Consider the following 25,626-nt stretch of genomic DNA (forward strand, 5'->3'; position numbering starts at 1 on the left):
TAATAAAATGTCGTGAGTACCGTGTAAATATCAACATGATATGGAAATGGCATTAATTAAATGATTAATATTCCTCTCCTCCCCGGGTACCATAAAAGTAAAAATCTGCTTCGGTGCTTGTATCTTAATTACCTGTTTCTGCCACAAAATAACTTGCTTAAGTATTGTGTTTCGGGTCCATTCTATTTTAGATATCTGGCCGGAAATGTCTAATTACTAGAAAGATGAGTTTTAATGAGGTCCGACCCTATTCTCTATGCGTCAGAGGTTAATAAGGTGATCGCAAGTCTACAATTCAGCAATTTTATCGCCATTTGTTACCTTAACATGTTAGGGAAGATGTCAGGGCGATGCAGACGGTTCCAGATCCTAAGCATATCAGGTTCTGGCACGAAATATGATAACGACATCGCTCTAAATATGTATTACCATACATTTTATCTAGCTTAACAGTCTAGACTTGAGATTTATGGGGCTAGGCTCAAAACTTGCCACTTCGGATTTAAATACACTCTACGTAATAGTTGACGAATTACGATTATGTTAAGTGTTGCGTTCATTACAACATCCGCAGTTGACAGTGCCTCTGATTACCCTATCTGAGATAACAATCATGAATTATATATTGATTAAATTATCTATTTTTAGTGTGGATTTCTCGCTCATTAGCATCATGGAGACGAGAAAATGCAGAAACTACATTAGGTGCGGTCCGCAGCCGTGCTGGTTATGCGGTTTGGGCCGAACGTGGTCGTGACGGAAAAATATGCGCCGCCCCCTACGAGAACGACAAGCGAGCCCTCGCCAGCGTCGCCACATCACTCTGTAGGGCGCTAACATTTAGGTAAGAAAACGTCAAAGCATAATTTGTTTGAGGCCTTCATTCATTACAGTTAATTGATAAGTATAATCATTATTATGATACTTATCAATTAACTATACTAGGTATGTAAAAAAAATATTGTATGGACGACAAAGTAAGATAAAACAGTAAAATGTGTTTTCACAAAATTTTTATAGCGTAGTTTAGCAATTTTTTTTTATTTAGATTAATTTTTTTATTCATTCATTTGCGTATTCAATTTTTACTGTTAGTTTCGCGATTGTGGAACCTACTTAGATATAAATAAGTAGGTATACGTATAGTAATACGCTATATATCATTCTGCTTATTATAGGGCAGCATCAAGCGCAGAGGCCGTACTTGATAGTGAAGAAGAAATTGAAAACGAGACCACGACTGAAAATATTGTGAATAAAAAGGAGACGCCGGAGTATGTTGAAGTAGTAGATCCCTTCGCACCTGAAATATCGTTCGTCAAAAGCGAATGCCCACAGCGTAAAGTCATTCGAGTAACTTGTGATCAGTTAGGTAAGATATTGTCCTCGTAATATTATTACTATTCTGTATATAATTTACTAAAGAAAAAAAAATGATGACAGGTGGTAAAAATATCTGGAACGTAAGACGGTAGGTATATTAATTTGTTCCAATTGAACACGTTTAAGGTGTTATGATGACTTCAAGTGTGTAAGGTACATGTAGCGTATTAGGTAACCTGTGTCCTCTTTCTAGTCTACTATAATTGTTTATATTTTGTATATTATTTTTACGTTAAATATCTAATACGACGAACCAGACAGACAAACTATATGATACTTATTATGAAACATTTATCAGATTCCTCGTATGGTGACAAGTCATCATATGCAAATTTAAGATACAACTTTACCACCGGTGTGTCGATTATATTTGTATTATCTACATATATTTTTGGTAGATTGTGGAATTGCATCAGCGCGAGGTGATCGTGCTAGGAAGGGCGTGGAAGGTCTGTCTCGGTCAGCACTGCCCGGCGACTGGCCGTGGCATGCGGCTCTATTAAGATCTCACATTCATGCGTGTGACGCTACACTTATTCATCCGTCGTGGCTTATTACTACTGCGTCTTGTTTTCAAGTAAGTGTTCGTTTAAAGTAGGTAGGGTATTGCCAAATTTAGCTAATTCGATCTCTCATTATTTTTCCCATTTTCTTATTATTTTTCAACATTTTTATTTATTTTCAACTCAAGAATATCGCTAGACGTAACTAAAAGAAAAGACATGGTGCAAGAGAATAAAAAATGAAAAACTACTGATCAGATCTTGTTTTAAATTATATGGTCCCATATCAATTCATAAAAAATCAAGAGAAGCGCCAGCACATACAAAATACAGTGGAAAAAGGAGCAGTAGCACAAAAGCTCCATCTTTTTTTAAGTTTGTAGACAACAAAACGTTATATCAAGCCTCCAGGCCAGTGTGGTAACTATAGCCTGAACCATCTTATGAGATTTCTTCCGAACAGTAGGAACATAGTCAGTTGATATACTTATGATATTTTTTCCTACTTATATCTGATTTTTATATTTATAGGGTCAGCCCAAAGCTGAATGGACGGCTAGACTAGGAACTGTGAGAATACAGAGCACTACACCATGGCAACAAGAGCAACGTATTGTGGGCATGGTACGGTCGCCTGTAGAAGGAAGTATGTTAGCGTTGCTTCGACTTGAAGAGTCCGTTGAAATGACCGATTTCGTACGACCACTGTGTCTGCCGGAAGATGACTCCAGTAGCAGTAACAGTAGTGTATGTAATACGCTTGGTTGGACGAGGAACCGAGACCAATTACAAAGAGTACATGTTGTTTCTAGTCCTATGAACACGTGTGAAAATGTTAGTATAGCTACCGTCAATGGTATCTGTGCTGAGCCTCTATATGACGAAGATGACTGTGATGTAAGTATTAAATAAGTCTAATACCAAATCTTCTTAAACAAATCATATATTTTAACTGTAGGTGGCAGGTGTGTTGTGATCTCCTACAATGATTGGTTTAATAATAATTATAATCATAATATTACATAACTATGTAAATTACAATTACTTAATAAATATGTCCTTAATTTCTTATGCAGGAAGAAGAATATGCAGGCAGTTCAATGATGTGCTTCGATCAGAAAAACAAACGATGGTCATTGACAGGTGTTAGTGGTTGGCGGATAGCATGTTCGAAAATAGGACTCGGAAGACCCCGCATCTATGACGCCGTCGCCTCGCATGTTGACTGGATTCGACGAACAATTTCTAACTCCGCAAGGTGACTGAATTTTCAAGTCACTTGAATTTCAACAAAGACTGCAATGGATAGACACCATTATTTCGATCGTGTAACAGTTGTACATGATAAAAATTTGTTATTGATGCAAATAATGTACTTATTTAATAAAATTTTATTATACTGCTATTAATAATTTGTTAAAATAACAAGATGTGGGGATGATCATAAAATATAATTAGTTTTTTCAGCCACATCAAAAAGTAAATCAACTATGATATTGTGTAACAGACTTTATTGTTTGGTTTTTATCAACATAGTTAGTTCTTTAGACAGTTGCTGGCTATTTCTACTAACTTTATATAACATGAGCCAGAAATTAAGTTCACACAATTGCTTAGTCTTGTCAACAAAATACTAAGTGTTCAAGTTAAATGTTAGGGAAACAATATTACTGTATTTACATAGCTAAAAAAACCTAAATTAAAAAGTATGAATATACAACATACAGATACACGAATGATTAAGTATATGTACAATATATACTTCTTTATGCTTGTCATATGCCTAGTTATTTTTCTATAAATGTTAATTAATGTTCTGATTATTTATTTATTCAATCATTCAGTCATTGGAATAATAACATCTTTCACAAATTTCACAGACTAAATATAAGCTTACAACACATTAGTTTAGACATAAGATAATTTATTGTAAACTGAATGTACAATGTAATTGGATAAATATATTTGTAAATAATAATAAGTTTAAGAATGCTACCAAATTATGAAATAAATTTTATTACAATGTTGTATTGTATTTTTAATTATTTGTTGTTGATTTCATGTTTTCAGACTTGCACAAACTTATTTGTTCCATGTTGCATCACTGCCGGGACTCTTACTGTGCTGGAGAATTAAAATAAATAAAGACAAATGAATTAGGCTAATTGCATATTTATTAAACTTGATTTCTACTATGATCAACAGTAAATAAATATGAAAAGAACTATTTTAAAACACCTTCCTCCTTCAATTCCTCCTTAATTTTTATCTGTATATTATCTGGAAAGTTCTTCAGTTCCTTGTCAATGTACTTATTTAAATCCTGTAGTGGTTTATAATATAAATGTACAACTTGTGAACCCATAAGCATTGACACCATCGCTGCTACTGAAAATGAAATATACTGTCCCCAGGTGACTCCCGCTGGCATCTTAAGAGGCTGCGTACTTTTTGATCTTATCTTCTACAATATCGTGAGCTTGACGTTTCTTAAACGTGTTATAAAAATTTACTTCTCCAACTTTCCAATTAATCATAGAAAATTCTAAAGCAGCTCCCAATACAAAGAACATTGGAAGAAATCTATATATACCGAATGTTTTTTTTCCAGGCCATCTATTAACAAGTCTATGAATCCAGCCGATCCTCATTGCATTATTCCTATTTATATAAAATAGAAACGAACAAATATTGAAATATATTCTATTTACATAATCAGGTAATAGTTATATAAATAGAAATTAAGTTGCATTCGTAAAAAATAAAAAATAAAATTACAATTATACAACAATATAACAATAGATTATATTTTGTACTGTCAGTCAATCAATCTATATGCCGCGTCAGTAAATCATATACTGATTGATCCTAACCAACTGTCAATGTCACTATATGATTTACTGACATAGATTGATTGACTAACAGTACAAGATAGAATCTTTTGTCACGAAAACTTTTTCAACTTACATATATTATTATTCCCTAAAAAATCGATTACTAAATTATTTTCAGATACTGTTTTTGTCAACAAACAACGACAATACAAGCTGGTGATGCGAACGGAAAGAAAACTAAAAAATTGTGAAATTCTATTGTGAAACTGTGTTTATTTATTATTATTAACTGACATTTTATATAACGATTTTGCTTGTTGTCACTGATCGATAGACTCTACTCGCCATTTTTTACTTGACAATGTGAATTTATTGTTAATAAGTGACAAGTTGTTACTTGTCAATGTCAACAAGACAACTAACAGAATTCTACTTAGGCGCGAGAATTATTATATTATTTGGAGTAAATATACAATATAAATATTATATTTGTAAATATACAATTCTGTAATATAAATTACCTACAAGACTCAGTTATCAATTTGTTAGGCTACTACAGTTTCTGAAAATATTAGTGAATTTGTGAGTATAAAATTTCTTGAATTTACAAGAATTTGTACCTAATTTTATGAAGAACATATTTCGCCCTACATTTATTTATGACTGCAAATATAATGTTATGAAAACCTTGAGAGTAATTTATAGTGATTTTTTCAAAACTATAAAGCCTATAAAATTAACTGAAAGCGGAAAACTAAACCTGCATCTAAAAAGTTGGGGATTACTATCGGATTATTATTTAGAGTCGGTTAAAATCAATTGTTCCAAAAATGGAATAGCATCGACAGTTGCGACATTGAAAATTGGCGATGTATCAGGTCAAGTGGTGTGCATTGTGAGAGGACCAACCGTTGGTTTATTGTTTGGTTTATCTGCTGAAGAATGGCTTCATGTTGAAAAATTATGCAACAATGACCAACAATTGTTTTATAGATATTTTAAAGATGGTATAAATGAAAAATTCAGCTATGAAGAAAAGTTGTTCTATAATTTCTGTCTTTGCAATCAAAAGAAAGAAGTTTTTGTAGCGGTATTTCAAAGATGTAGAAATATAAGAAGCAAAGACAAGAGTCATCCTGTACTAGAAATTATGGAACTAAGGAAGTGTAACACATACATTTTAGATATATATATAGATCATCTAAAAAGGTCTTATTGACATTATTAGATTTATTAGTACTAATATTTTCATATCAAAAATACTATTATATAAAATGCAATTTAAAATACATGGCACTTTATGACAGTTCAATTGCAATCAATTTCTATTAAGATTTCTCATTTTGATAAGAATTTACTATGTTTAATTACAATAAAAAACAGGCTATTATAATTAACTGCTGATATTAAATGAATTAAAATTGTATGTAAGAATATTTTGATCATAAAAATCAGTTTGACTATCACAAACTTAATTTTTTATTAAATGTGCATATATTCATTGCTAATTTGTTTTCTTAATATAGGTGATGTATAGTATTAGTAGTATTCAATTATTGTTTAATGTTATGTATCAAATTACCAAATAAATTTTAAATAATAAAATGATATAATTGTTTTTATCTGATCTATGCAATTATTCTTTATTACCAAATAAAAATAATTGCATATCCATATATTAAATAATTGAAAATTTAACCAACCAAGTGTAAGCTTGAAGATTTTATTTTTATTTTAAAATATCAATTCATATTGTGTTAATAATAAGGTAAACAAGGGTGTGGAGTGAATATACAAACAATTGGGCAATTCATTCTAGAAATGAGCAACCTTTAATAAATACATTGATTATTTGTTTATACACTATAACCCTGAATGTTTTCAGTAGGTAGCATATTGCACTAAGCTAAACTAATCACCATTTGGTTCTTGATGCAATCGTCACGTATAGCGTGGGCCGCGAACACATGCGTCTGGGTGGCAGGATAAGTAATAGGTACCTTAAAATCGAGAGTGGGCGTTGACATCAAGTATAGTTTTTTGCCAACGGAAGGCAATAACGATATTCAAATTTGTTTTGTGGCCTAAAAGACAAGTGGGTGGGGTGAGTTGCGCTCGCGCATTAGTAAGCTTCGAGCCGGCACACTGTATTGACGTGACCGCGCGCGACGGCGACCGAACACCGGCGAACCCGAGTGTAGCTGCAGCGATCGCACGACCGACACCACTCACTGAAATGGAAGTAGCAGGTCAATGGCGGCGGGAGTGGGCTGGAACTGCCGAATATGGAAAGGTGAGGACATCCACCGGCTACCCCTCCGAGCAGCACAGCACACCTTACCGAATAATAAATCAAAAAATATTTTGTACACAAAATCAATTATTGTAATATAATAATTTTTATTTAATAATGTACAAAATATTTCTATTCAAATTAATTTATTTATGTGTATTCAGTTATAAATACGTACCCACCTACTTACAATGAACAAGACATATACAAGAGCTTTCTACGTTATGACTATTGCATAAAAATTGCCGTTGTTGCATTTATGTGATTTAGTAGGTACCTACAGTAAGTTCTTAGTATATATATAGCTGTCGATTTTTGTGTGTAGCTATCGCGAACTATTCCTGGTATTACGGTCTTCCGATTAAACAAGCGGTCATTGCCAAAAGAATGAACTTGTCGTTTCCTTATACGGTGTTAAAACTTAAGCGTCATGCCTTCTTTTGCTGTAGGTTTAAATTTATTTATGAATGTCGAAAATAGCACTTGTGCATCCCAGAAGTAAAGTTCAATGTGGAAAGGAACCTTCTTACCAAAACCAGTCTAGTCCGGTTCACCAGTTTTTTCTTTGTTCTTCATTTTTTTCGGGGATTTGCAGTTATATGCGATCGCCATTGATACTTTTATAATTTTCACAACATGTCGTAAATTCATTAAATAGGGACTACATTCAGCATTTAAAAATACCTATGTCTACTTTATAATTTGGGTAAAAATATCATCGACTAACACATTACTTAATACATAAAATAAATTAGGTATTTATTCGCGCTAATAACTTACTAAACTGTGTACTCTTCTGATGATATGAGAGAAACAGAATGGATTAATATTGAAATCTTAAAATTTGTTTTGGACCATTGCTAAATGAAATATATCGATGTGTTTATGAAAATCTATGTCCCCTTGCTCACCATTTATTTCCTCTGTTTCATAATTATATTAATTTATTATGGTATTTAATCTATTATCAATATAAATTGTATGACACTACTTTTTACTCTTTTACTATCACAAGTTATCCCGCCGTGACGGTATAACAAAAGTCTGAAAATCTTACTAAACATTTACATTTACTATATATAGATAAATATGTACCAAACAAAGGTTTTTCATAAAATAAAAAGATTTATAGTGTTCGCATATTGCCATACGCTACTGTTTACATAGGGAAATTCAACAAATTTCTTTGGAGAATTATTACAAACATTATCTAAGCTTACACGTTTATAATAAAATTACTTTTTATTATGTAATTATGTGTTCTATACGTTGTACTGAATGTAGGTAGTATAAACAAACAAACAAATCCATTCATGAAGCTATCCCATTATCCTTGTTGCACGTTGATGTCTTTTATAGCATCGTTTCTAATATAATCTACAATAATATAATTAAAGTTATACGTATCTAGTTACTGCAAACTTACATATTGCAAGATTTCAGTGTTGTTAGATAGTGTATTAGTAATACCAAATTTTTCAGTCTGTATGCATTTTTGGAATCACAACATTACGATATACATATCTAATAATTGTAAGATAACGATAATCTTCTACCATCAGACGTGCCACATTAGTGTTAGCCACTATTCTGGTATAAGATATAAATCGTAGGTATTTATTTTATATTATATTAACTGTCAGTACCTACTCACAATATAACAAAACCGTTATTTTACATATTAAAACAAATATATTACCAGACGTGAGACGAATTAGCTTGTAAAATGTACTATGAGGTAACATTTATAAGTAGATTTTAGTACCTGGTGGTATTATTGTCAGGAAGGAAATATACTGATTCTGTCTGTAGACACAATAGCAATCTCAATTACCTTAACGAGCGGTGAAAGCCGTGAGACGTGAGGAAGCTACCGATATGTACCTACATATTTATTTGTTCCTGTTTGGTTGAATGTAGAATTACATCACAGTAACTTCTGTAATACTATCTTTATATACTACAAACCTTAATTACCACTTTTCTGTCACTTTCGGCATATGATATCTATGTAGTGAGTGTAGATCCAGAATACCGATAGTTAGAAATCCCGTCTTTGCTATTTCTTACTGCTAATAAAAATTAACTTTTTGAGGATAGACGTCTGTGATATTCTTTCACGTAAACACTGCTGGTTGTCATCTCTCCGCGCATCATCTCTCTGTAATTGAGGTAAAACTATAGGTACTATTGTGGCATCTAGAATATGATCTATATGTGTACCAAATTTAATCCAACCAAGTTGGCGGTGTTGTGACACAGAATACTTGTTAATTTAATCTCAATCAACAGCGCCGTGAAGTTAAACTTTTACTAAGTTTACAATAATTTAATTAATACATGGGATTCTATGCTAAATTAATTTCAACTCATTTATTTAAGATATCCATTCATATTATATTAGTAAACAACATATAAACTATGTTAGGAAATTACAATATAAATGTGCCAACAACAGAGGTAATCAATTTTAACCTAGTTTAGGTATTCTAGCGTGCACTTCGTCTAGTATTATAAAGTGTGTATAAATGTAAATTAAATATTTGTAACACGCAATATGTGTGTATATTTGTTATTCAATCACACGTTAACGACTAAACGTTTCAAATACGTTGTTTGGTACCTACACTACTGGACCATTCAGCCTTGATGACATAAGATACTCTAAAACTAAATTCACGTGGGCATAGCCACGGGATGCAGGTAGAATTATATTATCTGCCTGCTGATTATATGTGTAAATAAATAATAAATACATTATAGGTATGTAGGTTTCAAATTGAAATGAAGCTTCGTAATAATAAGTCTCTTCGTAAATTTCTAAATTCAATCGATTTACACAAAGATAACAGTAGTGTAAATAATATTAGAGTGATTAGAATCCTACAGATATTCTTATGTAGTTGGTATCTAATTTACGTTTCTGAAATAGATTTATAGAAACTGGCATTTATTTGTTTCTTTTGTTTATGCAATTTTGGCAGACCGTAGGTGCTATTATTTTCTTTTTATATTTCAGCCTTGATCAACATAGGTTTGTTTAATGTATATCCACATAGAAGTTATTACACACACATTTATATAGATACGTAGATATATACATGTCTACATCACATATTCGAAGTATATCGTCACTAAGATTGTTATTAGGTATCTTACGTTTTGGTCTTTGTCAAAATGAAATATACTGTATAATGAATTATATTGTGAAACCACTTCCTATAACGTTGCAATGAATTCAATTACAAAGCTTGCCGAACTACAACTTTAATATCTATCGTCTATTAATGTATAACTTTATATTATTTTTTATATGACTGCCAAGTTTAAACAAGATAATCGACAGCTTAATTAGAAGTTATAATTTACCGGTAACAGTAGATATAAAGTAGTATACATACAGGTACTCAAACTAGATCATTTTAGTAGATAGATATATCTTTTTATCAAAATAGTAGATTTTTTTTGTGACTGTCATTTGGCACTTTTATTTAGATATATGTAGGTGTGGTAATCAATATCTTCGTGAAATGTAAACAGAGTTCGAATGTATTTTCAAATGGAGGATGGATTTTTTAATGGAAATACTTTCAACTAGATTTGGTCTCATATACGTTACGGTTTCGGCACCAGGCCAATTCAAGATTTCGTGATAAATTCACAAGCGATGGTAATTAAGGGTGGAAGCGTGGGGGTCGATTATTACTAAGAATCCCTGCTCTAAGTAGATAGGTTCAACCTACATATAAAAAAGTAAATAACACCGACCGTGACAAAAAGTCATGATCAGTGCTTTTTGTTTAAGTGCGAAGGTGTTACTTAAAAGTATGTAGGTACAGTCGTGTATAATATATCCCATCAAAAACATAAATGTGAAATGATAGCCGAGTTTAATATTATGATATATGCCTTGATTGTTGACTTCTACGACAAAAGAGATGAGATCTAAATGGGTGCCAAGTTCAATGGTCTGTCCTGAAATGTATTTATAACAATATAAAATATCATTTCTTCTTATAACTTAGGATAATATACTGTAGCCTTCGCAAGTTCTAAACATGTTACTTGTCGGTTCCTATTTTAATATTAGTAGTAACTAGCAATAGAAAGTAATAATTGGTATATGAGAACTGGCCAAGTTAGACCTTAGGCTACAGTATATTATCCTAAGTTATAAGAAGAAATGATATTTTATATTGTTATAAATACATTTCAGGACAGACCATTGAACTTGGCACCCATTTAGATCTCATCTCTTTTGTCGTAGAAGTCAACAATCAAGGCATATATCATAATATTAAACTCGGCTATCATTTCACATTTATGTTTTTGATGGGATATCATTACTTTTTGTACATAAATTATACGAGGTACTTATTTATAACTAAATTAATACCAAATTATTTTTGATAAATTACTGTATTTTCGTATATTTACGGGGTATAATTGTCTTTTTTTTGTGTTATTTTCTATATTTTCTTGTAACTTTTAAATGTTCAAGTGCAATGCCAATTCAGTATCAGGAATTTTTGGGCAAATCGGGGCGGTATAACGTCCACAGATGGTTGTACTCTACAATAGAGCTCTCGTGACTTGGATCAAAATTGTTAAGACGTACCCCATCTAAGGTTTTAACTCTGAAGAGTCCAACGTAAACCTGCCTTTTATAAAATATAGAGGAGGCTATGTTGAGAAGAGGACTGCCAAAACTAAGGCCTTGTGATTTGTGGATAGTAATAGCATATGTTAAGCAAATACGGAATTGTTCCCTGTCAACATATACATTATTTAATATCTGAAACTTGTTATTGACACGTTATAGTTCGTAAAGATGATTATGTAACATATTGACTGTTATCTATTGAATTCTCAAGAAAACAATTTGTTACCAATAAGTTCTCATTCTCGAGTTAACTGTACATTCCTACTTATAACTATACTAAAATTGTTATTAATTTTTGGTTTAAACTATTGTCTATACCATACGTATTTACTAAAATAATGTAATAATAATATAATCACAAATATATAAGTATAATTTAAGAAAGCTATAAATTTCGTAGCATAAATCGCAACCTTATAGGTTAGATATCCAGAAACAAAACATTGAGTTTTATCGCACCGCCCCCACACGGCGCCGCCGCGGCGCCCTATACCGAAATGCCTATTATTTAATAATTATTTATAAAAATAATGATTTTACACTATCGATGTGCGCTAAATATTGAAACAATAATTAATACCAAATCTCAGTTAATAACATAATAAATACGAAATTCGACTATACTCCTAGTTATAAGTACGAGTATATTTTAGACAGAATCTTAATTATAGCAACTAGTGTTTACCGCTCAATGCAATATTTGAAGTTTGCTAGTTATCGACACTGATGTGAAGGGGTCAACGTAAATTGGTAATGATCGACGTTTTCATACAATATTACTTTCGGTCCAGTACAAGATGAGATTTTTCGCCAGGGATCAATGTCAATTGGTGGCTATCGACGTTTTCATAGAATTTTAGTATTCGTCCAGTATAAGTTGAAATAGAATCAATTAAAGTGAAAAATTGTAGTAAAATGATAACAATTTACCAGTTTCAGATTTTTTCCTTTATATTCACCTAATTACCTATCTGCATACCAAATTTGAACTTCCTAGGTCATCTGGAAGTGGGTTATAATTTTGATCTATAGTTGATCAGTGATAAAAATGACGATTTTTGGACATTAATATCTAAATAACCGTTTGAGATATGTTTATGAAATTTGGAACACATATTTATCTCGCAAGTCTCAATATATGAACCAAATTTGATAGGTTTGTGTGAAAGAGTTTTTGAGTTATGAGGGGGTCAAAAGTGGCTCCAAATGGTTCGTGTAAATATACACACGGTGCTGCAGGCCAGTTTACTTGAAACTCGGCTTGACACGCTGCCGCGTGTCTAGATGTATTTATAGTCTTTTTTCTTCCATTATGATAGTTGTTGTTGATATTTATACATTACGATAGTTTTCGTTGTACCTATCTTCACAGTATGTAGGTACATATGTAATGTAAGTATAAACTAACATACAACTAGAGAAGAGCTACTCCTAAACTGCTTGCTACGTTCTTATTATGATAAGTACCCATGAAGTAATTAATTTAGTTAAAGGCATAGAATAACCTAGGATTTCCTTATCCTATCAATATAATCAAATACAGCTTCGAATCCAAAAGCAAAACTAAATTTGATTGAGGAAAGATTTTGACGATTTCTCACAACTTGTGCTAGTTAGAACATACCTTTAACGGTACAATTATTTTATATTCTTATATTTAGTTAGGATTTACGGCGGAATTCTGTATAGATAATGCGGTAGTATTTGACATATATGTAGATAACTAAACTACGCAGGTGACATTAGCTATACTTAGTTACTTCGTAATGCAACGGCACGACTTATGAATTTATTAAATAATCTGATTGTGCAAAAAATACACATTCATTCCCCCTGATATTTAGAAACCAGTTGTTCAATGTCGCGATAACGCGGAATAGAGAAAATATAGCGCTAAAAATTTACTCAAGACTGCATAAACTAACTGATTATCGACACTATTCTACATCGAACATAAACATGTGCCTACATCACAGTAAATGTTCAAATTCATGAATAGTACGGATAACTACTCAGTAAATCATGTGATCTGTAACATAAATTCAGGAGAGTGTTCTTATCTCCTTAAAAGTAGATCCTCCACTACAAGTAGCCATTGCAACATAGTACCGACGTACATTAGATTTTAACTAATTGTGACATATACATTAATCTATAACCTGAGTTGCTTATCGCAGCAAAAACACTACAGTGATAGTATTTTCTTGTTAGTAGAGCTGTATCTACTGTATAGATACAGAACATTGAAACTATTATTCGGCTATTCATTAAATTCATATCAAGTTGGTTTAGTACAGTAGGTACTAGTCATGTTGTACAATAAAAAAATAGTGCAGAGAACCTTCTGTCATATCATCTATCTACTAAATTATCTTCATTTAATTTCCTGTTAGTTGCAAATTACTTAAATTCGGAGAGCTCCAAACAAGAATTTCAGATAGCTAGTTCCGTCACCGGCAACGGGGTAATCATACTGTTATTAAATTAACGAAGCGTGATACTTCACTATTCGCGAGAGGTTGTTGGCTCGGCTTTGCTGTTTGGATTCGCGGTTCATGTGCAAGTTGCCGGAAATCCTGTGCTAAGGCCGTACTGCCACGCCGCGCCGCGAGGTTGCCCGCGCCTGCGCCCTACCTTCAGCGCATTTTCCGTTGCGCTGTATCTCTTATTTGTGTTACCTACTATGAACTCATCACTATGAAGTTTCTATTATTATACTACTAGTGCTCGAAATTTAACATTCAGTAAGACTGTGGTCAAATTGAGATTAGATTATTATTGTTTGTCTGTACAATATTAATCTAATCTCAATTTGATCACTAATTAACAATAACAATAAAGTAGCTATATGCGTATGTGTGTCAAATACATGGTAGCGTGTTTTGTTTTTATTATCGTATTTTTATGCATAATGTTTAAAAAATACTAGCATTTTCCTTGAAAATTCCTGAAATTTCATACTCCTGAGTCGGTGCAATTTTCGTAAAAAGGGGTAGGTATAACCATAAAATTAACATACTAGGATTGAAAATAAAAGAACATTTACCTACCTACTCTAAAAATTAAGATACCCAGTGAATATAATTACAGCAAATGATTCATAATGCTAACAATTTTTTCATTGCTTGCAATATTTCATGTTAATTGTGCAATATACCCATTGCGATTCCTAATCAATCAATGTAAATAAATATTTGGTAGTACATACAACTTTCTTATGCTAATAAATAGTTACTTTTATTGTTATTTCACTAAGCAACATATTTAGTAAGAGCCTAAGAGGGAAAACTTTTCAATCAACATAAAAAGCAATCACAAATCAACACTATATTTGTGTCTTTCGCGTGCAATTGAAAATTTAGATAATGGGTTTTTGTTCTTACCATGATAACTGAAGTATGTTTTTTGTTTCATGGTTTTGTTATAACAGTAGATACTGTGTGACACCCATGACCATTCTTGTGGATTACCCACCTCGTTATGAATTTTTTTTATTTCTGAAGTATTATATATACTTCAGAAACCTAAATTAATAGATTCTCGCATATCCGCTCATTTGCAGGTTTAATGGAAAGAAAACTTTTTGAAAAAACATTTTAGATATCTTTTGCACTTTTCTGTGTAATTACCTATAGCATCTATCGATCTATCTATCTGTATAGGTAGTATCTATACGAACCAATGCAAATCTCTATGTAGAAATTTCCTGTTAAATCCACAAAATATACACATAGCATCCGTCATTTAAGTGATTGAATTGGAAGACAGAACCCTTAATCTACGTTCTTATCGATTTTTTTCAGAAACATATCTCTCTTTTGACGTCGGTTACTTAAATTGGTCATGACACCTACGATTACCTCCGCTGTATTGTTTTAAGCTTAATTGCGTGCCGTAACGAAATCTTAATTTCACATTGCAAAATAAGTAACTTTGAGTAAGTGACAACTGCCCATCTACTAAATTCACACTGAAAAGTCACTACGTTGCAATGGATAACAGGTTTTTATTATGGATTATTATGAAATGGTGCTCCCACCTGCGCTAACGGTATATGCTAGCGGGTACCAGAGAATAATGATGAAGTTAAGAAATTATCACTGTAGTTTTCAGAGGATTTGGTTATTTATTTAACTTTAATGCTAACAGTACAAAAAGTAATAGTACCTACATTTGATTAACTTAACATCATGCGTTATTTTCTACAAATCAACCATAGGTGGTACAGAGAATAGTCTTTGGATTCGAATTGATCCAACACTCCCGACAAGACCAATATTCTTCTTGAATATATGGTAGATCTGAGAATAGGTCGCAGATTATTTTGTACCCCTAAATGACAAGGGTGATATGATATATATAATTCTCTAACCCCTCCAAAGATATACCTAACTAATAAAACAAGTATAAATATAAATGAAACTAGCATATCCCGCCATTTATTTCTATGAATTGGGATCCATTGTAATATAATAATTGGTAAAAACTTTTGCGGTCCAGTCTCTGATCAACACAAAAGGTACGAGTTAAGCTATATGTCTTATGTAACAAAGATTCTTTTATAATTCTTAAGTCTTTATTAACTTCTACACTTCCTCGCCAATAAATTATGTGCTGAGGAAAAAACGCTGAGTCGGTGTTGATTATACTAAGAACGCAAGAAAACCTGGTCTTTTGATGAATCGTAACAAGTCTTGTACGTCTTCGTATACGTCATAAACCAGTGCGATGAATCAATACCGTTGATTCTATTGATTATCCTTATCTATGCTTAAATAAAACATATTTATTACTAACTGTTTATGCGACATATATAGTACGACTATGACTAAAAGGATTACAATTACATATATTCGGGAATTCATGCAATTCAGCATTCAAACTGTATCACAGGAATACAGATTTCAATACTTACACAATTATAAAATTGCATTGAATTTCAAAATTTGATTTTCTGTTGGTCATGAGGTAATAGAGATCAATGCTCTATAATTGAAAAATCATTGCCAAACAATTAACAAAACCCCGAAAATTTTACAATTTCGTAGTTTTAGATTTTATTATTTTATTTCTAGCAATTTAGATGCTTTTTTGTTAAAAAGTATTATTTATTTTTATGGCTATAATAGCCAAACTTCTTTTGAAATCTCCAGTTATTAAAATTTCGAACTGGTATAATTATTATCTACATATATGCCGTATTCGAATAGTAGGTAATCTCATTTATTCAAAAGTTAAGAGTTACCTACTTATTGACTCCCACTAAACAAATAATTACTATCTTTATTTGTTTAGTTTCATCATAGAAATGATGATGATAAGTTAAGTATTAACGTTAAAAATTTTTTCTATGGTTCCATTAAATATCTGTCTACTTATATCAAATCAAGGTAAATAAATTATAGCCATATAGGTACTTTGATGAATCATGTTTAATCAGAGTATACGTAGGCACCTAATTAGTATTTTCCCGTGGAGTTTCTAATGAAAAATCAGTAGGCATGATAGCTTTGCTCTCGAACTCTCGAAGGTTGTATGTACGTGTCGACGACCGCATATATACGCCACGTCATAGGCCCCCACTCCATGTACAATACGTGTCATAACATGCTATTTTAAATTTCAATTTACATATTGTAATTTAATCGATTATATGCCGACAACGGCCTAGTTTAAAACTTTATTGTCAAATATTAAAGTACATTTAAATATTTTCTAATTTTATTCTAGAATAAAAGACATCTTTCATTATATAATTATTTAGTTCGGAATCGACATTAGACAATATTTTTTACTGTTATCAAGAATCCGTTAAAATTTGTACAGAATTGTCGAAACTATTGTGCAGGTATTAATATGATCTACACACTAAAGAACAGTCAATATGATTTTATATTTTTTTGTAACTTATTGAAAACTAATTTATTTATACATATTATTGATAGTCATTTATCGCATCAACTATTTATTATATTATTAGTGCCTATTATGCCTAAACGAGGAGGTCAAAACGTCTATTACCATCAACTTCTGAAGTGAGATCTTGAGGCAGTAGGTTGCGGTAGCGACCTTACTTCTGGTCTTGGTCGGCGTTCGATAATACGGCTGACGTCATTTTATATATCTACTAAAATAATTCGCCTTGATCCAATATTATAGTTGGTAAAAGGCTGCCGGTAGTAGCTACAATTAATATTGTAGTGCACCAATAAATAAACAATAACACTAAAAAGAAGGAATGTATTGTATGTCACTAAAACCATATGTAGTAGATACCTACATATGATTAGTAGTAGTAGTATCAACCCTCTCATTATCTTACACATATACTAAATCTTCCTTATATAAGGATATTTGTATGTGTGTAAGATTTTACTTGACCTTACCTTTAGAACGATTAACCGATTTCATTCAACTTTATCACATTTCTAAAGGTATAGATAAAACGAAAGGATAATAAAATTGCACAACTAACTTAACTTTCCACGTTTGACAGTTCGCACTAAAACAGGATAACGTAATATTATTTAAATATGTAATTAGTTATTTAAATATTATTCAGTCAACACTAATTTTTTTCACCACCCTACTTTTAGAGAGAGAGAGGTAGTGTCAATGGTATCGATCGCTTAAATCTTTACCTGTACAGTTATATCTGTAACAATAGTCGTTAATCTGTGTTTCATTTACAAATGATACTAGTTATTTTGTTCAACATCTTACATTGTTCAATTTCATTATTTGCATCGGGTATACGTATACCTATACCTCACTAACAACATATTTATTTAATAGAAACCTCTCAAAATGTCATAAATATTACATTGATATATGTTCGACACCCACTCAAAACCACAAAAGTGAGACGTTCATTGGAAAGATTACAATCTCCACATTGCAATTTCATTTCGCCCCCACATCTGAGATCACGTCACTGTAACAAATAAATACAATAGCTAATACGAAGGCCGCGACTAGTGCAGATCAGATATACATACGTACGTACACTGTTATATTATTACGGATATATACGTATTCTTGCTACATTTACTTTGTAAATCCGTTTTTATAATCACTAAATAACGTTCGACCTTAAGAGAATTACTTCTCGTTTCCTTAAAATGCCTGTAATTATATAAATGCCTACTGCAAAGTACATACCGTTAACGCTAAAGAGGTTATTATCCCTGGATCAGTTTTTACGTAAAGAGCATTGCATGTATATGCCTATAAAATGCTAAGTGAGGACTATATGAAGCCGAAATTCAGTGATAATATCCATAAAAATGAGCAATATAATCTATTCACTTAAACGTACAAAAATATGATTAGATATTTTATATATAACACTTACTGTTGATAAAGTAGGCGTAATATAGAAATATTACCTACAGAAAGTAGACCATTTCTAACTACCACAGTTTTTGAGAAATAATAAACTTTCTACAAACTTAGATTATTTATTATATTATTTATTAGATTATATTTATAGTCATATTTGGTCTAAATCAAGGAAATTTTAATAATTGGCGTTAATTCCAAGCATCTATTTGTAATAGATAAGTACATAAAATAAAAATAAATTTTATTATTGTACCATATATACATATATATGGTACAATAATAAAATTTGTTTTTGTAGGTAACATTATTACCCATTACATATTCATACCTGCATCATTTTTGTTCGGAACCATCGATGTGAGAGATCGGCTCGCACTTTAGCGGTTCTGTTTTTTTTTTAATAATTAATGTCAACATACCAATTATAAAAAATTGGCTACTGTGTCATTCTCCTGCTTTAGTAGATATAATAAGTGTACTTACACATAACTGTACATTTCAATAATGACAACCTAGAAACATCAGTCAAATATTTAAGAAATGTATAAATTATGAATGAGTTTGTTTTTATTACAATAGGTAGGTACATAGGTAATGTATATCGCATAATGAAATATTCATGACGGTGAGTTTTTGATGGTCACACTCACAGAAAACTGTTATTATAACTGTCCAGTACTCTGGTACAGTATTTTATCTACACTTAACATGCGGTAAAAATGCTGTCCTCGTTTTAACTGTAGCATTATGTCATATAAATAGCTGGTAGTTACAGTTTGTATATCCTTAGGGTATACTTAACTTTTTATAAAATGGCATATACCACAATCAAACATTTACTGAACCATGAGTATTACATAAGAATATCAGTGGGATAACTGTAGCGACTTTAAATGGCGGTAAACACGTTAGTAGGTAGACAGGGTTTCTGAGCGATGGTAGTGTCAATGAATGAATTTACATGAAATTAGGTCACTTGGGCTGATGATGCATGATGGTTTCCAGGGACATGAAGGTCGATACAGTCGGGCATAGATCACAGCGTTTATATTATTGTAAATTAATATTATCTATTAATTTGGTAGATATTTAAATATTATGTTAGGTAAAATTATAGGTTAGTCCTTTCCCACTATTGCCGTCAAGCACCATCAACCGCTTTCTGTTCTTACCTAATGGTTAGCTGGTAGAGAATGCCATATGGCATTAAGCTCGCCAAATTGTACAATTTTTAAAAGTGCAATAAAGAATAAATAAAAAAATATTTACAATATATGAAACAGCTCAAGTAACGCGGTATTAAAATATGGGTAGAAAAATTCACCTACTCCCTATCCTATTATCCTCCTAATCCTACGTTTAATTTTTTTAGATAGGTACGACCTACACCGATTTTCAAAATATTTAGAAAATATTACATAAACATAGAATGAAATAAAAATAGATTCTAAAATTTAAAAATCGTTTAAAGTTGCTTTGAGTTTTCTCAAGATATGCAATAGATGTAGCAACCATCATTATGGTGAAACAAGTTATGTGTTGACTGACCAAGTCAGAACTACTTTTTATCACGGAATATTCAGAGGCATTGCTATAAACGAAACCAAGGCAAGTAAGACCAAGGAACGTAAATAATTTTTGATGGATGAATACTATTTGATGCACCCGTCAGTGCTAAGAATATACTCCGACGGGGCACCAATGGAGGATGACAGAATTAGCATGAAGTCAGATCAATTAGCAATCGTGTCTATTCAATCACGATCGTTTCCACGGAGGAGCGTGTGTGGTTGACCTGATGTGGTATATTATTAATTAAGGTATATATTAGACTCCTTTATCGAGATAGGTAGTCATAATGATACATAGAATGATCTTAATTATTCTCTTTATAGGTGACAGAAGGTGGCGTGACACGTAGAGTAGCTCGTGCAATGGAGGTTCTCCAGGCGAACGGACCCGGTTCTCACGTCCGGGTTATGCGCGCCGCCTACCACTCCTCCGCCGGGCCGGGCATACCAGCCTCCTCTTACATGCTTCACTCCTCTCGGAGGGTATGATTTTTATTTTTTTTTTATTTTCTGAGTACTTAGTGTTTAATATTGGGTTAAGAATAATCAAGTTGACAAAAAACATTTTTACATAGTATATAATAAAGTCGCTCTTGCTCTCTGCACATTTTGATCTTTTAATCTAAGCAACACATTTTAGCAATATGTAGAAAAAGTGATACGTGAGGAACGTTTATATGTAAGTATATTACATGTCCTTACATCTGTCGGAAGGCGGGGCGGGCAGTTCGTTCATAATAATATTAAACATAGATATATATTCCCTGATGTGACTATATAATAAGTAATTTGTGATATTTTTTTCAGGTACTTTCTTCCGGGTTCAATTTCTTAGATTCACAATCATTTCCCACAATTACCAAACCTTTAGAATTATCATCAACTCCACTAGAATTAGCGGCTGATTCAAATTTAGAAACTACAAATTATAAAGTCACAGAGCCAGATGATTCAGAAATATCTGAACCGTCTAAGTGGAAAGGAGCAGCTAGTGGCAGCTCAATACGGTTACCAAGTGAAGAATCCTCATCTACAGACAATGCCAGTATAATAGATCTTGATGTTCAATCACCGCATAAGAATATTAATAGAAAATATTCTTACGATTCAGAAAGCAGTGATATTCAATATCACAAGACTAATAAGTCCAGAGCATCACCGCTATTAGATCCCCCGGTAACATTAAGTACTCTCAAATACAAATCTCTTTTGAATGGAAGTAATGATTGGAATAATAGAAGAAAGAGTTACAGTTTTGAAGACACATGTCCATTAAATGAAACCATTTTGCATGAAAACGATACGTTAGCTATGGAATCTTCTACAGATAGCGGTATTTGTAAATCATCAGAAAGAGTTAACGACCACGCAGATGAAATCAATACATATTCGGCATTTATGGAAAGAAAAGATAAAAAACAAAATAATCAAGATGAAACATTTAAAGACTGGCTCTCTAAAAATAGACCTAGCATGTTGTATAAAGGTACACAGTTAAAGCCATGCAAAGAATATGACACAGTGATGGATGAAAACATGGGAAATAATATTACATTACAATCATCAGGAAAGGTATCAATAACAGTACCTATAACTATTGAAAAAGAAGACAATGTAAGCAGTAACGACGACGGTGAAAGAAAAGTAAAAAGGGTTGAGTTTTGTAAGACCGAATTACATTTTGCTGCTGAATCAGGAAAAGTAAATATAATAGCGACAGATGAAAAACCTCCGCCTTCAAATGATTTTCGGAAAAGAAGGAGCGCTTTTGTGCCCATAAAAAGTACATTTGAAAAGCCAATTACACTTTTTGGCGAAAAGCCTGATGTTTCTGCGACAATAAATCCAGATTTTTTGATATGTAATAATAGTGAGATCGGTGAATTTGAAGAACTTGAGAATACAGCAGCTACAAAAAGTATTCTCAAAAACAAAATTCCCAAACCCAAACCATATCTTTTAGGAGAGAATATGCCATTTGGGATCACGGATAATCTTTCAAATAAGGATAGATTAAGTAGTAATGTAAGTGTTCCCACGGGTGTTTCATTGATAAATAGGCAATTGCAATCAGAAAAAATATATAACAACCAAACAAACGTAGATTTTTCTCGAGAAGTTAATACGAGCTATACAAGCAATTCATTTAGAGCTATCAATAAAGGTATGTAGCATAGATTTAAGCATTTTTAAAATTACTTACTCAAAATTAAATAGGTACTATAGTGATAAATTATTTTTTAACATTTACATTAATTATTTTATACCCATTTACGTTTATGATTTTTATGATAATGTTACATTTTGTTTTTAACTCAAATATTATTCAGAAAATACGTATCGTAATATATCATGTCACAAATCAATATCTAATAGATGTCTTTATAACCATAATATGGTACCGTCTGTTATATTTACTAATTGTTACTATTTCAGGTTCATCGAGATACAATAGCTCGACTATATCAAAAAATACTTCAGAGTACGAGACGAGTGAGCCTGTACTTAAAAGAGAACCACCTATTAGCAGCCCAGGTAGTTCTATGAACAACAAATTGCATATATTGCAAATGTCACCGATTCCAAAACCTAAGACAAGACAACTTCGAGACAGTGACCTGACATACTTTGGAATTGATGATAAGACTAGAAATAAAAGTAGACCGAAGTTTACAGAAAATTCATTGACTACACAAATTGATGAAATTAATAATATATTCAAATCTGTTAAGTTAATAAAACAAATATCGAGTAGTGCTTGTAACAGCGAAGCAGAGTCTGATGATATGGCTGAATACCAAAACATTCCCTTCAAAACAAACTTGGCTCCTGTTCCCACCCCAAGACCAAGATCAAAATACGACAAATCTAAAGAAACCGAATCCATAACGGTACTACAGCCCATAATAGAAAAATCTGATCCTCCATTAAATGTTCATCATGAATCACGGCGTTCAAAGATCAGAAAACAGGTAGATTTAAACTCCGATAAAAATCGAAGTCGCTCGGAACCAGCAAAGAGTCATAGACATGAACCTTTAGCACGAAATAAGCAAGAATATTACTCGCACAGTACAAGAAAAAATTCTCCTCCACCAAGGTATTTCATTAAATAATACATATATACATTTTTTCTATGATCTATTAATTATAATAGTCTGATCAAGCCAGTAGTAGCGCTATTTATATATTTTGAATGGACGATCGGATTTCGACTCGATTTTATGCTGCGTCAACAACAGTAATATAAAAATAGAAAACAGCAACTATACATATTACAATGAGAATAATAATCTAAATACGAATACCACTCTAATACTGTGCTCTACAAAATTTGTTACCGCTTTCTGTGGCATTACATCGAAATATATGAAGTGGAAAAATTACAGATACTTATTATGCAAACGAAATATTCTTGGCAGTGTTGCATGGTCATAATGTAAGGTCCTGCACCTTACATGCTGATCATGCACCACTTCCAAGAGCAAAGAGCAAATATATGTAGTAGAATCTATGTACTAAACTTCCTTAAAAGTTTTTTATCGATTAAGCTTGGGTATCAAACGACCAAAAATTTCACATGCAAGTGGAAGAGTCCTTGAAGATTAAATACTATGCGATCAGATTTTCTTGAAATTAAAGATTAACCTTTTATATTGCAGGTTGAAACAAAATCGAGAAATTGGGCGAAAACGAAACGAATCACCAGGGAATAAACCTACGCCTAAAACCAGCACGTCAGAAGATGAGATACCACATTATGTTAATATAAAAATTAAAGCTGAAACAAACAATTGCACTCAAGATTCAGAACGACAGGTACAGTTAGAACAACGACGAAATACATCTAAAATAAATGTTACTACACATAGGAAACAACATAAATTAGATGAAACAAATTTGCAATGCGCTCAGAAATCCAATGAAAAATATATTGCAAAAATACCGAAATCTGTAACAGAAAATCAAACTCACAGTCTGCAAAAAAAACAAGAAGAATCTTCAATTAAGAAACATCAACCACGCCGAACAAAAAAACTTGTCACGCCAGAGCATTCACTTAATTATCAAACTGACAATCAAAATGGAAACAACCACGACTCTAATAAAATTCTAACAGAAACCGAATGCAAAAGTGACTCTGTAAGTTCAACGAAAATGAGACAACAAAATCGAAGCCGGCCTTCTCATGATCAACCATCTAAGCCTGAAAAAACACATGCAGAAATAAAAAATGATATTACAAATAACATTAACACAAATAATGAAACAAAGAAAGATACCTCCAAATATCGTACAAGACAATCATCACAAGATAAAGTCAATAAAGAATCGTCTAGAGCTAATCATAAATCTGATGTAAAATCATCCAACGTGTATAATACGAAACTAATTAATAACACAGAAGGAAATAGCCCAGACAAAAATCTTAGTCCAAAAAAAGGCAGCCATAAAACGCCCAAACGCAGCGAATACGTAATTAATTACGATGATAAAAAAGGAACTGTATCTTCCATATGTAAAATCAAATCTGGACATAACTCATCAAAAAGAAAGATAGTTTCAAGTGAAAATAATAAAGAAACTCCGAAAGAATATAAAACAATAAATAAACATTTAGATAAAACTCCACTGCGTAAGTAAGTCGTCTGCATGCATGTTTTATTAAACATTGTAACAAAAGCCTTCAAATATTACTTGATTAAAAATGAACATAATTTCAGTGCAGCTTCCAGATCGACAATGGAACCGAAATGGACTGAATTACGAAAATAAGAAATGGAAGAAAAAAATACATATACAAAGATCTTGCCAACTATTGTAACGTAATAAGGTTACTAGTCTTAGCAAATTATGAATCTTTGTATTCATCGGAATCCTGTATACTGTGTAGAACGCATTGTATTATGTTTAGTGTGGTTAGTTAACAATGATCTCACATTGAGTTAGTTTCTAAAAGTCAAATAATCTTAACCAATTTTAACAATATAACATTCCGTATATTTATAAATATGTAATAGAAATAATAAACAAA

General features: G+C 32.0%; 4 protein-coding genes across 5 annotated transcripts in view; 2 read left to right on the top strand and 2 right to left on the bottom strand.

Moving 5' to 3' along the window:
• Nucleotides 1-3,395, top strand: part of LOC131848440 (atrial natriuretic peptide-converting enzyme) — a 28,418-nt gene extending 25,023 nt beyond the window's left edge. The window contains exons 8-12 of the mRNA XM_059198298.1: nucleotides 649-844; nucleotides 1,179-1,372; nucleotides 1,782-1,960; nucleotides 2,418-2,783; nucleotides 2,963-3,395. Coding sequence (XP_059054281.1) covers nucleotides 649-844; nucleotides 1,179-1,372; nucleotides 1,782-1,960; nucleotides 2,418-2,783; nucleotides 2,963-3,148 — 1,121 coding nt within the window. The 3' untranslated portion in view covers nucleotides 3,149-3,395. The remainder of the gene's footprint in view (nucleotides 1-648; nucleotides 845-1,178; nucleotides 1,373-1,781; nucleotides 1,961-2,417; nucleotides 2,784-2,962) is intronic.
• A 44-nt stretch (nucleotides 3,396-3,439) lies between these two features.
• LOC131848448 (ubiquinol-cytochrome-c reductase complex assembly factor 6) lies at nucleotides 3,440-4,317 on the bottom strand. Its single transcript, XM_059198315.1, has one exon. It carries the CDS (start codon nucleotides 4,315-4,317, stop codon nucleotides 4,111-4,113), a length of 207 nt encoding a protein of 68 aa, XP_059054298.1. The 3' UTR covers nucleotides 3,440-4,110.
• A 1-nt stretch (nucleotide 4,318) lies between these two features.
• Nucleotides 4,319-4,602, bottom strand: LOC131848447 (small integral membrane protein 4). Its single transcript, XM_059198314.1, has one exon. It carries the CDS (start codon nucleotides 4,535-4,537, stop codon nucleotides 4,319-4,321), a length of 219 nt encoding a protein of 72 aa, XP_059054297.1. The 5' UTR covers nucleotides 4,538-4,602.
• Nucleotides 4,603-6,642: 2,040 nt separating this feature from the next.
• LOC131848439 (homeobox protein 2-like) lies at nucleotides 6,643-25,621 on the top strand. 2 transcript variants are annotated; one of them, XM_059198297.1, is made up of 6 exons: nucleotides 6,643-7,013; nucleotides 20,916-21,074; nucleotides 21,399-22,755; nucleotides 23,028-23,691; nucleotides 24,254-25,231; nucleotides 25,316-25,621. In XM_059198297.1, exons 1-6 carry the CDS (start codon nucleotides 6,957-6,959, stop codon nucleotides 25,365-25,367), a joined length of 3,267 nt encoding a protein of 1,088 aa, XP_059054280.1. In that variant the 5' UTR covers nucleotides 6,643-6,956; the 3' UTR covers nucleotides 25,368-25,621. The 2 variants fall into 2 exon arrangements, with proteins under 2 accessions (XP_059054280.1, XP_059054278.1); XM_059198295.1 differs by having other exon boundaries at nucleotides 24,254-25,227.
• Nucleotides 25,622-25,626: the final 5 nt, after the last annotated feature.

The sequence above is a fragment of the Achroia grisella genome, unplaced genomic scaffold, assembly GCF_030625045.1.
Source record: "Achroia grisella isolate CSIRO2021 unplaced genomic scaffold, CSIRO_AGI_Agris_v1 utg558, whole genome shotgun sequence".
Classification (NCBI taxonomy): domain Eukaryota; kingdom Metazoa; phylum Arthropoda; class Insecta; order Lepidoptera; family Pyralidae; genus Achroia; species Achroia grisella.

What these genes read in the sequence shown, in the direction of transcription:
- LOC131848439 (XM_059198295.1), top strand. Translation starts at nt 6,957, where the DNA reads ATGGAAGTAGCAGGTCAATGGCGGCGGGAGTGGGCTGGAACTGCCGAA. An exon ending in ATTTAGAGCTATCAATAAAG is followed by an intron (nt 22,756 to 23,027) that starts GTATGTAGCATA and finishes TTACTATTTCAG; the next exon opens with GTTCATCGAGATACAATAGC. An exon ending in TTTAGATAAAACTCCACTGC is followed by an intron (nt 25,228 to 25,315) that starts GTAAGTAAGTCG and finishes ACATAATTTCAG; the next exon opens with TGCAGCTTCCAGATCGACAA.
- LOC131848447 (XM_059198314.1), bottom strand. Translation starts at nt 4,537, where the DNA reads ATGAGGATCGGCTGGATTCATAGACTTGTTAATAGATGGCCTGGAAAA.
- LOC131848448 (XM_059198315.1), bottom strand. Translation starts at nt 4,317, where the DNA reads ATGCCAGCGGGAGTCACCTGGGGACAGTATATTTCATTTTCAGTAGCA.